The sequence below is a fragment of the Carex rostrata genome, chromosome 1 (genome assembly GCF_964058835.1).
Source record: "Carex rostrata chromosome 1, lpCarRost1.2, whole genome shotgun sequence".
Taxonomy (NCBI): Eukaryota; Viridiplantae; Streptophyta; class Magnoliopsida; order Poales; family Cyperaceae; genus Carex; species Carex rostrata.
This window is the reverse complement of record NC_135918.1, coordinates 7,368,430-7,381,498: the sequence shown is the minus strand read 5'-3', so window position 1 is coordinate 7,381,498 and position 13,069 is coordinate 7,368,430. Positions and strand designations below refer to the sequence as shown.

Sequence of the window (13,069 nt, the reverse complement as noted above, 5' to 3'; positions counted from 1 at the left end):
AATTGTTGATCCAATGGTGGTTGCTAATTTTACTGTTTTGTTAAGCCACCGTTGGATTAACAATTTTCGAAGTGACTTAATAAATAGTAAAAAAATTCAGAAAAATGTAAAATTTGGTCTCCAAGCACATATTAATATGGAAAACAAGATGAACAGTTCGGATCGACTTTTTGGATTTTAAAATTTCAAGTCACTTTCTATACATATACATAAAAAGATTATTCAGATCTTATGTGGCCGAATCTGTGAAAAATTGAAAAAAATGGCGAGGAGAAAAAAAAAAGTGGAGACCGAATGCTCCACTCGGTCTTTGTGGTTTTTCAAAAAAAAAAAACAATCATGCTGGTTCCCTAAAAATTGTTTTTCTATTTATGGTTTATAAAAAAATTCCCCAAAAGTGTTATAAACATTATTTATTAATATATCTTAAAGAGTTAAAACCCAGTTTAATGAAATTATGGAACCATATGCCTACTGCATTATTTTTCCCAATTAAAAGAGGTGGACCCATAATTTGGGTCAATGTTTCGTTTTTTTTTTTTTTGGGATAATTGTTGGCATATCCATTAAAATCTTTTAAATTGTTCTCCTTTTCTTTTTAGTTACTTCACTTTGCTTACACCAAAAGTGTTAAAAACATTATATATCTTAAGAGTTAAAATCCAGTTTAATGAAATTATGGGACCATATGCCTACTGCATTTTTTTTTTGGGATAATTGTTGGCATATCCATTAAAACATTTTAAATTGTCTATTTTCTAATCAAAACCTGAAAATTACTTATTTTCCCATTAAAAACATTTCTCCTTTCTTTAATATTTTTATTATTATTAGGGTCATAGTTGAAATGTTGATTTCTGACACAAACAACAAATATAAGGTCTTAGTGCTACATATTTTTTGTGGTCACTATACAATGTAAACGTATGTTGTTGACTCTAGTGTTGTACTTGTATATTTCTCTAGATTCTAGAAGCTAAGTTAGACGGCACCTACATGAAAACATCACTGGTCCAAAGAGGTATTTTTCTAATGTTCTACGTCTCTACTCATGATTTTTTGTTATGGTTGGTGATCAAACACTAGACTGATTTACAATCTAGAATCTTCTTAGTACCTCTAAAGGTTGAATTCAAATTTACTGTCATTCTGATGACTGTACAGTGATGGTGTTATTGAATCTTAACCGTTTGATTGAAATTCGACAGATCAGATTCAGGTCTGATTGGTCTTTACCGTAAAACTTAAACCTAGTGAACCTTGGTTCCAGTAAAAGAGAGAATCAAATAACTACAGTCATTATGTTCAGCAAACAAGAGCTTAAAATGGAGTAGTTACAGAGCGTAAAAATGTACCAAACAAGAGTTTGGTTCATTTTCTCCCATAATCATTCATTATGTTCAGTACTCAGCAATAATTTATTTCCTCTTCCAGAAAATAAACCATGTACCTATCCCCGGGTTGAAGCCGCAGTTGTATCAGTCCAGCACCTCCTTAAAGAGTCTAATTAATTTGTGATCTTTGAAACGTCAACAAACAGCGCCGCTATCTTTGTTCAACTTCTTGACTGATATAATGGACTAGTTTTGAGAAAGAGATTGCCCAAGTCACTTTCTTGAAATAATGCCCCCATTAGAAGTATGTAGATGATGGAAACCTTATGTTGAATATGTATACAGAAAGAGAAAGATTTGTTTCAAGTAATACTAACTACTCGATAACTATTTTCTCTCTTCCTATGAATTATCTAGATAAACTTAGAAAAGGGTAGCCCATTCAATTGAATTCACCTTTGAAATAAGACTAGTCATTTGATAAGACAAGGGGTTTTAATAGAAAAGCTAAAAGTAATGCTTTAAGCATAAAAAAATTTCTGTGCAGATTGCAAAATTAGCAACACATTTGGAATTTGTCAGATCAAGAAGGGACCTGGTCGCCGGGACTGACGTCATCTACTGGTGGCCGTTGCTTGTGATGATTGGTGACGGACTGGTATGCCATGGCAAGTGCTAAAGCCTGGCAAATAAAAGAGGAGCACAATAAACAGCTTGAGTCACAAACAATATCCCCTTACAAAGTTCAAACAAAAGAAAAACCCATGAAGTCAAATCACATTGCTGTCTAATTGAACGTTAAATAATAACCATGCAAAACAATAATTCACTTCACTTCAATTGTTTCTACATACAAACTTTTCACTTGCAGTAGATTTTTATCGGCAGTGCCTGTGCTATTAATCAACAAAATGCAGTGCTGAATATCAGTTAGGAAGGAATTAATCAACAAAATGTAGTGCGCAATTAAGAAGAAAGAACAGGCATTTTACATCTCTACGACAAGGAAATTATTTATGTTGCAAAGTCAGCAAATAAAAACTTACAATGTGGTCATGGTCGGGAGGGGCATATATCCCAGTAGTTATTGTTGTTCTCCGGCTGGTGCCACCTTCAGGCAGGTCTTCGACAGGTTTGAATCCAGTAGGAACCACGACGACTGGTAACCCGACTAAATTGCCGAGACATACCAGCTCCCAGTCTGTTGCATTCCCAATAAAAGCATCAATCTCTTTGAAGTTATCCTTGACTTCCCTTATCAACTTGCCTCTTGCTCTTTGTGCCTACAACAAAGTTAATGAACTTTCTGAACCCGATACTCTCATTGAATCAGGTGTACTTGTGGTTTTTTTGAGTATTCTCTAATTTAAGAGACCACCTGTGCAGAAGACCTGTGTAGCTTCTGCACAGCCTGTCCCAAGCCAGGAAAAAGGAGGAGAGTTGTAATAAGGCGTGGCGAGCCAACTTAAAATACAACCTCTTTATGGAAATGAAACCGTACCTCTAATTTAAGAGATCTTAGTAATTGTGACAAAATGAAGAAGCCCTAGAGAGAAAAATTTAACAAAGCCGAAACTCATGGCATAATTTCGAATTCTTCAATTTACTTTTGTTTTATCGTTTTGCACAAGAAACTTACCTGTATGTAATCTACAGCTGGTACAAGGCGAGCTCGTCGAAGCTCAACTGGCCACTGGTCTTGGGCCTCAAACTGATCGTCAAGCCCCTCACGCTGCCACCTGTCAAAGTGGGCCAGCATATCCACATCCATTGTTATATTCAAAATTGACTGTACTGACCCCACTGTGTAGTTCAACTTGAATGGCACTATCTTCACCCCCTTGGACGATAAAACATCCACCACCTAAAATCATAAACTCATTAGTGCGGGGCTCATTTCCAGGACTAATTGATTTGGAAAGGTAATATACATCATTGCATTCAAACCTCCATGTCAGCACTTTCAAGATAACCAACGGTGAGTTTTGAGATGCCAACTTGAAATGGGTCCTGTAAGGCTACGTCACGAGAAGAGAGGTCATTTTCATCTTTTCCACGAATTGCGTCTATTAGAATTGCACAGTCGCTGGCACTTCTGCACATGGGCCCCAGCTTATCCTATCATCATTACGACATAGTAGGAAGTTTTAATACGAATTAAGATTTAGTAGGACAAAGTTCAATAAGCTTTTAATCAATGGGAAAAAAAATTAAGAATAATGGAGGTACCAAGCTTTCAGAAATGCTCATAACACCGGTACGGGCAACCGTGCCAAAAGTTGGCCGCAAACAAGTGATCCCACACCGAGCGGCTGGATATGTCAGTGATCCTGCCGTTTCTGATCCGATTGCAAATGGTACCAACCCTATCATACACCAAAACACAGGTATTTACAAATAAACACATTTTTTAGCTGTGGAAGAATTAAAAAAAGTAATAACCTGCAGAGGTGGAAGCAGCAGGCCCAGCTGAAGAGCCCGTTGTAAACTCTAAAATATTCCAAGGATTACGCGTTCTTCCTCCAAACCAAATGTCATCATATGCAAGTGAGCCTGATACAAGCTTAGCTACGAGTACCGCACCTGCTGCTTTCAGTCTGGAACCATACCCATTAAAATTGAGAATACAATACATAATCAAAGGATATCTATACGTCATGACATACGTAGGATGATAAGAACATTACTTTTTATAAACCCAAGCTTCAGTGTCCAGAACTTGATCTTTGAAAGTGGTCGAACCCCAGGTGGTATGGTAGTGTGGCACCGCTATTATGTCCTTTAATCCATACGGTATTCCATGTAGAGGCCCTGTTTATTTTATATATTATAACATATTTGCACACAATGCAAGCAGCTCTTTTATTATGAAAGCGGAGAAAAATGGTCGAGTACCAAGGTAATTCCCTTCGGCAAGCAACTCATCTGCTTGTTTTGCTTGTTCATACGCAAGCTCTTCAGTTAAAGTGACCACAGCTTCAAGCACGGGATTATACCTTTAACAATCACAAGATGGTTTCATTCATTTATCTGGCTACTTATTCGAGTTAGGCTATACATAGATACTGCTTCAAATCCCTATTTTGGAGTTCCAATCGGCTGAGGTGAACAAGGTAATGAACATGTTAAGATCTTGTTGAACACCAAATTCTATTTTTAGACTTTTTTCAGTACCTTTGGACTAGGGAAAAGAGGTGCTACTGGATGGTCTAGAATTTTTCAAAATCAATAGTTCTTCTGCTATTAAACAACATAATAAGAAAATCTAAAAATATATAATTCGGTCTCCAAAATACGGATTGGGAGCTGCGGCACTAGCCGGTCAGTACTATTGATAGCATCATAGCTTAATTCTACTTATTCAATACCAGACAAAATATGTTAAATAAAGAAAAGAACGTACCCACCTCTTTAACCTCTTTAGATAGATGTCAGTGAGTTCAACTGATGTGATTTGCTTCGTCTCAAGCAGTTTTCCTAGTTCAGTAACCTGGCCACATTGTCAATTTATAAAGTAAGCAAAAAAGATAAAAGGTTAAAAAGGAAAGATTAGAAAGATTAATCAACATCATACACGCAGTACCGTGTTATATGTTCCTACAAAGCATGAAAGACATCACTTGTAGCTATCCTGCTGCTATCTTTATAAAGAATCTCATTACCTTAATACCCACTTTTTTCGTAAAGGAAAATCAAGTCAAAATAGTGTTATTTCAAGCATCATTGACTACTTCATAACTCACATAGTCACATTCAACCTTTTTGCAGAATTATACATACTATTGCCTGTGTTTTACGAGGTATTTCAAAAAAATTCTGCAAGTGCAGTCATCGAATTTGAAGCATTACTAGCTAGATAGGAAAAAGAGATGTAAAAAGAAATAGAACTTACGGTCATAAAAGCAATATCTTCATCCTTGCTTGGCCTCTTTACTTCTCCATGAGAGGGATAATTAAATTTTTCACTTGCATCCAATGCTTTATTTTGTATAAAAGAATTGTTCTTTTGTTTATTCTCACCCCATGAAGAATCAAAAACTAAAACAGATGGATTCTTCAAGCCCCCATCTTCTGAAGCAACCAGCTCTCTATTTTCTCTAAATGCCGGTATGTTGAACTCCTCAGCACCTTTTGCCATTTCCTTTACCTAGACAAAAAAGCAGGAAAGAAGATACCAGGAATGATCATTAATTAACACTCTTATCCTTTTGATCTTCACAATTAATGCATTTTATTCCCCAATTTCACTTACTGTTATCAATTTCAGACTATTTTTACCTTTTTTGTTGGATTAAGACTTTCAGAAAGTCGATTGGCATACTTTACATCATATGACCGTGCCATTTTGTTTGTTAAAGTGCATAAAATATGAACAAAATAGCTAAAATAAAATGCAATATTGAAGGCATGTAGTTAGTTCTCAAAAAAAAGAAGGCTTTTAGGAACATTTCTGTATTACCCTGAAATACCATACCAGAGTAGCTAGATAAATCAAATATGAATATACTATGCATAATTACTTTTGAATCATTGAAAAACTGGGCATCAAAGAACTTCAACGCTTTCTTCAACGCAACAGCATCACTTATCATCTCTTCAGTCTCTACTTCTTGCTTTACCAGAATCACCAATTTCTTATCCTTCAATAATACATTAAAAGTTAAATCCTCACAATATATATGACCTCTAATTTTCGGATTAGAATGATTCAATTGACCTACCTTCCAAATCTTATGGTAATGACAATTTTGTGTATAAGAGTAATTCTGAGCTCTGTTTGATAAGAGGCTCTGTATTCTTTTCGCTGAACAAGCCTGTGTTAACATATATAAGTACTGTAAACAAGAAAAAGGTAACCATTTTTCTTTTCTTTTTTTCAAAGAGCAGCGAACTGCCGGTTTCTACTATATAGAGAGAAATTTTACAAAAGGACCTACTAGTCCTAAACCTACATTCAATTACTGTTCCTAGAAATAATTCGTAATCCCATAATAAATGAAGAAATCCCTGTAAATAGATCCTAGCCTCCTCCTTAGGAAAAAATAATACCATATTAAAGTAAGCTCAAACCTACCCAGCATGCAACTTAACTCTGAAAAAAATCATAATTTCAACACATTGTGCATCTTCAAATCATTTGCACAACTGCAATGCAGGGGATCATGCTAAAACTATATTAGAAATTAATATTTGGCGTATAATTTGAGAAAAATAATGCAAAATCGAAAAATGAAGTTATCAAATTTGAAATTACCATACTGCCGAGTGGGGATGCCAGTAGCCGAGGTACGAGGGAAGAGGAGAGAAGGACAAAAAGGAGGAGGAGGATAGCGAAGGGACTGCCACGTGGCATCCTGGCCTGATTCGTGGCGGTCAACGGGAGTGTACTCGTGTGCTTTGCCCGGCGAAGAGTAATTAAGCAGCTGTAGAACAGTTGGAAACTTGGAATCATCACTTTCTTTTCCTTCCTTTTCTTTTTGCATTTTTTTAGAAGGCGCAAATCAGCAAATGAGATCAAGTACGGTACCGTACCGTGTAGAATGAGTTCTGAAACGTCTGTTTTAAACCCGTTTTTTTTTTTTCCTACCACCCTCAAAAATCAGAATTAAATGAATACCACCCGAATAATCAGATTTTAGATTCCGCCACGTTCGCACCGTGGATCTACGGACGGATCGCCAACCCGTTCGCGAAATGGATCTGCGGACTGACCCGCTCCCGTGACCCGTTCGCACCGTGGATCTGCGCACCGACCCGTGGATCTGTGCACTGACATGCTCGCTTTGACCCGCTCGAGTGACCCGTTCGCACTGTGGATCTGCGCACCGACCCGTTCGCACCGTGGATCTGCGAACGTGGCGGAATCTGAATTCCGATTTTTCGGATGGTATTTATTTAATTCTGATTTTTGAGGGTGGTAGGAAAAAAAAAAACGGGTTTTAAACTTGCACGAAAATCAAAGCGTACCCCAAATTCCAAATAGACACCAAATCATTTTGACTCAGATGGGAGTTACATAGTAGAGGGTACCGCAGAGAGAATTTTTTTATTCATAAAAATTAATAAAGTATAAGAGAAAAAAAAAGTAGAAAAAGTATCTCTATTTTTATACTTATAAAAAATCGAAACCATTGTTTCCAATTTAAAATTGAAATCAGAAATAATACCTCCGATCGAAACTGATTTGATCTTTTTTATTCTGTCGGTCAGATTTTAAGTTTTTAACCAATGTTTGTGCATTTTGGGCCTAATTCTGTGCTAATTTTGGATGGGATACAAGTCTGTTAGGCTAAATTTGACAAAATTATTATAAAAGGCCCACTTTGGCCCATAATAGGCTCACTTTGGCCCATAATAATCTGTGAGGATATAGTCGGATGAAAATTCAACTCATGATCCAATCCAGTTCAGCTTAAAGAACACGTAAATTCTTTTCCGAGTTTCCACATCACCACTCCTGAGGAAATCGCATCACCTAAAGTAACTCAAATTTTGAATTTAGAAGGCCCGTACATTCCATCTTGGATCCGATTGGCTTGATTCTGATCGAACGGTCCGTATGGAACATCAAAATTTAAGTTACTCCACAAGTCCATAGGATGGATCCCAAATCAAAATTTGAGTTACTTCAGAGGACTAAATTCCTTTTTACCAGTTCTCTTTTCCAAATTCAGTGTTGAATTCACGAGAGAGAGAGAGAGGAGCTAAAATGGCGATGATCAAGGTTTTCCTGCAATTAGCTCTTTTCATCGCATTGATCTCTCTTATGGTCGGATTGGGAAACAAGTACGGATACCTAGACAAGGAGGGATTAATTGCTGGATTCGAACAATTGAAGGAGAAACTCGGTGTTTGGGCCATACCAGCTTACGTCGGGGCCCACACTCTGACACTCTCTCTGTGCCTCCCCTACGCCGTCTTCTTCGAAGCGGGTGCTTCGCTGCTGTTCGGATTCGTGCCTGGCGTGCTGTGTGTGTTTACAGCCAAGTTGCTCGGCGCCTCGCTCTCCTTCTGGATCGGAAGGTTAGTTGTGCAATTTATATTTTATTTATGGATCGAATTATCAAGAGATCAAGGATTGATTGGATAAAGTCTGATTTTTTTGTTTAAAAAATGGCGTAACATTTTTCTGCCCAATCGTGTACAATATGAGCTGGATTGTATTGCATTCCCCCCTTGCATTAAAAAAATAATAATAAATTGTATTCTTTTAATAAATAATAGGCCAACAGGCAACATCCGTATACAATTGAACAAGGCAATATGGAATTTTAGGAAGAGAAGAGAAAAAAATAGTATAAAATGTGTAGAGTTTTTATATTTCCTCTTAATAAATAATGGTGTTGTTATATTTCAAAGATTAGGATTGTAAACAATAATAAAGGTTTGTGATTGAAATTTAACAGCTACTGCACTTGAATTTTTAGTTATCTGTAATGTGCAACAAATTGACAGCTGCTATCTTCTCCTCAGGTTGGTCTTTCGGAGCTCCAAGTCAGCAATGGATTGGGCCCAGAGCAACAGGTACTTTAATATACTTGTCAGAGGTGTTGAAAAGGACGGTTGGCGATTTGTCTTACTTGCACGTTTTTCACCTCTACCTTCCTATGTTATAAATTATGCATTGGCTGCCACGCAAGTCAGCTTCTTTGTTGATTTTCTTCTTCCTACCGTTATTGGCTGCCTCCCCATGATTTTGCAAAACACTTCCATTGGTAGCCTCGCTGGATTAGCGCTGGCCCCTGGCGCAGATTCTGGCAAGTCGAGTTTGTTTTCGTACTTATTCCCTATGCTTGGTATCGGGTCAAGTATTCTTATTTCATTGAGAATTAAGAAGTACTCAACAGGTTTTGTGATGGCTGAAGAAGAACTTAAGAAGAAAGAGTGATAATGTTATTTTTATTTAAATTTTGGTAATTTATCAGTTGAGTTCGGACCAGCTTTAGGTTTAGATTAAAATCGTAGTTCTAAAAATTTACAATTTACCAGTAAAAAAAAGGACCAGTTGGAAGATGATTCTTTCCATTTGCATTTGCGGCTTAGAGTTATTTCAGAAAATGCCTGAATGTGAATAGAGTTAAATAAATAGATGTTAATTTGGTACTGGTACAGAGGTTTAGGATTGTGCAGATTTTGTTGTAGGAATGAACTCTGCGCGTGCAGTGTTGAATTTGGTGTTTGAAAAGTAACAAAAAACTCTGGTCTTGGAGTCACTTTTACAAAATAAATATATTAATAAATGAAATTAGGATTGCTTCAGGGAGCATGCTTTCATTATCAATTTATCATTTCTTGCGGTCGGCCACTGCTTGACCGTTTTTTGAAACTGCAACACCCATTTACCTGGAGCAGTTGAAATGGTAGTTAAACTATGTTTATGGTATTATTATGTTTTTGATGATTCTGCAACACCCATTTTGGGGTTTGACATATTCCTCTTATATATTGGATTGCAATTATGTAACATGCTCATCTGAGAGTAGATAACATGCTCATCTGAACAAATATTACAGCATCCTAATCTGAACCCAAAACAACTTGACATTCTTGACTTTCACAAACCTAATTTGCTCTGAGGAAAATGGACTTAACATCCTTTGATCATGACAGAAACAGAAACTACTTCTAATCCTACTTGAAATCATTCTCTTTGGATGTTAACAAAAGGTTGGAGAAGTCTCAAATTTAAGTAAACTGGAATCTGGTTTTTCCAAGAATTCACCTAGGATTAAACTGATTACATTTGTGTAGTTAAAAATAATATATTTCATAACTGTAGCTATCAAAATAAAACTTGGGTCATGTTTTCCTTTGCCCAATTGGGATATGTGTTTGTTCTTAGCAAATGTACCACAGCGGATACAAAACCACATGAGATGTTTCTATATAGGCGAAGCCTCCAGATTTTCTTGATGTACAACATGACTAACGAACAATACTTAACAGTTACAGAGATGGTTTCTTCCCGCGGAACCAACCATGCATAATAAAATGAGCCAAGTAAGCGAGTTACTTCCAATTCATGCTCAGCTCATTTAGTAAATCAACGAGTTACTTCAAATTGGAATGTTAATAATGAGCTATAAAGCTAACTCAATTTTAGCTCATTATCAACTCGAGTTGGTTCACAACTCCTTTGATCAGTCAATTTTCTTAGTTATAATTACATACTAGTAATAATTTATCTAAACAAAAACAATTCAAATGATTTAGTAAGAGTTTATCTAAATATAAACAATTCAAACGTAATTTTTAACAAGATAACTAACAAAATAAAAAATCCAACAAAGCTTTGGAGTTATTTAGAAGGGCATGGTTATTGTGACGAAGTTTGTATAACTCGAGTTGTTAATAAGCAAGTTGGGGTATACTCAAACTCAGTTCATTTATTAAACGAGTCAGCCAACTCGAGTTGGAACTTATACGAGCTGTAAATGAGCGAATTAAAGCGAGCAATTAGCGATCGAGTTACAAATTTGAGTGATTTTGTACAAAGATTAAAGTTACGAGTTTGAACAATAAAATAAAATAAAGGCTAAAGATCTGGATATGAGATCGAAGTGTGTTTGTGTGTTTTATCTTTGAGGTTTTCTTTATGATTTCCTATGGTGAGGAATAATAATTAAATAGATTGAAATATAGGTTTCATTTCAGCCGAACAAGTAAAGAATTGAGTGAAATTCTGGAAATGAAAAAAGTGAAATTGAGTTTGAATTTTTACGGTCAAACTTCAATTTTTTACATGCAGGGCACACTTTTATTCTTGAATGAGCTAATATTCTATTTTTTGGTGATAGAAATAGAAATATAGATATATAGTACGGAGCGATGTGTAGCCCGAGATTTTTATTTTTACCCAATTAAAAAATTATTTTAAAAATAATAACCAAGATTTATCAAAAATTTTAAAAATACCCAACCCGTGGAATTTTTCCACGGGTTGGAATTTTAATTTCCACCCGTGGAAAAATTCCACGGGCCCAACCTTTTTTTTTTTTTTTTTTTTTAAAAACAGAAATTTGTATTTATTTTTTATTTTTTGTATTGAAATATTAAAAATATTGGATATATTTCTTTGAAAATAGATGGAATACAATATAATTTGATTTATTAGAAAGACTGCAACAAATAACCCGGATCAATATTTTTCAGGTCGGATTTTTCGCGGCTGTAAGAAAAATTAATATATTTCTTTATGTGTTATTGGAAAAAAATAAAAATGCTTAGATTCCGAGTTATTGATCCCGGTTCAAAAGTCACTTCTATGTAATCTAGAAAATATTATGATCTTTCTAGTACATTTAATTTATTAAAAGTTGTATCTATTTTGAGAATTATTTTTGAATAATAATCATTAAATAAATTAAAGTTTTTGTTTTTTTTCAAAATAGATATAACTTTTAATAAATTAAATGTACTAGAAAGATCATAATATTTTCTAGATTACATAGAAGTGACTTTTGAACCGGGATCAATAACTCGGAATCTAAGCATTTTTATTTTTTTCCAATAACACATAAAGAAATATATTAATTTTTCTTACAGCCGCGAAAAATCCGACCTGAAAAATATTGATCCGGGTTATTTGTTGCAGTCTTTCTAATAAATCAAATTATATTGTATTCCATCTATTTTCAAAGAAATATATCCCATATTTCTAATATTTCAATACAAAAAATAAAAAATAAATACAAATTTCTGTTTTTTAAAAAAAAAAAAAAAAAAAAAAAGGTTGGGCCCGTGGAATTTTTCCACGGCTGGAAATTAAAATTCCAACCCGTGGAAAAATTCCACGGGTTGGGTATTTTTAAATTTTTTGATAAACCTTGGTTATTATTATTCAAATAATTTTTTAATTGGGTAAAAATAAAAATCTCGGTGTGTCATGCATAGTTTAGCCTCACCTTTTAAAAAAAAAAACAATTGAAATAAAACTGAAAATTAAAATTAAATTTTTTATGTATGTTGTTGAATATATAAAAAATATAATAGTAATCAACTTTTATGTAAATTAAGTATCATTTGATGATACATTAATATTTATTAATTTCAAACTATTGAAAAATTCAATCATTTAATGAACGATGGAAAATACATTAAATATCATTTTATTTTGTAAGGCATGATATATGCACTATATAAATTATATTTCTGTGCTGTATTTTTTTTTTTTATATGAGATGAGTATCAAAATTCTTAATCTTATTTTTAGAATATTAAATCTTGGTCATGCAACATCTTACATGAAAAACAATATTTCTGTAATATAAGATCTAATTTTAAGCTTTATAAAATAAATAATTCGAAATTTTTACTAATACCACTGTTAAAAAAAACAAATTATGGGTAATTCAAAAAATACTAGGACCTCCAATTTAATTTGTGGCCTCATTCTTGAGGGGGCGCAAATTGAATTAAAGTCCCTCCAAAAAACTCAAAAATGCACTGTAATATACTTATATTTAAGTTTTTTTTTTTGTGGGGGTGGGGGTAGGGGTGTAAACGGATCGGATATTATCCGATTTCGTCCAGATCTGAATCCGAAAAATTACCTAAATTATCTGATCCGTATCCGAGACTATCCGTATCCAAAAAATTATAATGGATAATGATACGGTAGACATTTAACTATTCGTATCTAATCGTTTATATTTTTAAACCACAACAATGTGCTATATGTTCTTAAATTGATTTATTAAATTGCATATTATACTCAATAATTTATTAAATTGCAT

At 34.5% G+C, this 13,069-nt stretch overlaps 3 protein-coding genes across 6 annotated transcripts in view; 2 read left to right on the top strand and 1 right to left on the bottom strand.

The window, feature by feature from the left end:
* Positions 1-1,320: 1,320 nt before the first annotated feature.
* On the bottom strand, positions 1,321-6,810 carry LOC144555377 (Amidase family protein). 4 transcript variants are annotated; one of them, XM_078303697.1, is made up of 13 exons: positions 6,589-6,794; positions 5,855-5,974; positions 5,227-5,481; positions 4,742-4,824; positions 4,230-4,330; positions 4,022-4,145; positions 3,777-3,931; positions 3,564-3,700; positions 3,282-3,452; positions 2,974-3,198; positions 2,381-2,617; positions 1,930-2,016; positions 1,321-1,567 (listed from the first exon to the last, which is right to left on the bottom strand). In XM_078303697.1, exons 1-13 carry the CDS (start codon positions 6,784-6,786, stop codon positions 1,556-1,558), a joined length of 1,905 nt encoding a protein of 634 aa, XP_078159823.1. In that variant the 5' UTR covers positions 6,787-6,794; the 3' UTR covers positions 1,321-1,555. The 4 variants fall into 4 exon arrangements, with proteins under 4 accessions (XP_078159823.1, XP_078159815.1, XP_078159808.1 ...); XM_078303689.1 differs by having other exon boundaries at positions 1,394-1,580; positions 6,589-6,790; XM_078303682.1 differs by lacking the exon at positions 1,321-1,567 and adding an exon at positions 6,056-6,148 and having other exon boundaries at positions 1,792-2,016; positions 6,589-6,810.
* LOC144555401 (uncharacterized) overlaps positions 1,757-13,069 on the top strand; it is an 89,887-nt gene continuing 78,574 nt past the window's right edge. Inside the window, exon 1 of the mRNA XM_078303727.1 lies at positions 1,757-1,767. The gene's annotated coding sequence lies outside the window, so the exon portion shown is untranslated. The remainder of the gene's footprint in view (positions 1,768-13,069) is intronic.
* LOC144555312 (SNARE associated Golgi protein family) lies at positions 7,980-9,365 on the top strand. The gene is made up of 2 exons (XM_078303604.1): positions 7,980-8,357; positions 8,808-9,365. The coding sequence occupies exons 1-2, from the start codon at positions 8,044-8,046 to the stop codon at positions 9,220-9,222; spliced, it is 729 nt and encodes a 242-aa protein (XP_078159730.1). The 5' UTR covers positions 7,980-8,043; the 3' UTR covers positions 9,223-9,365.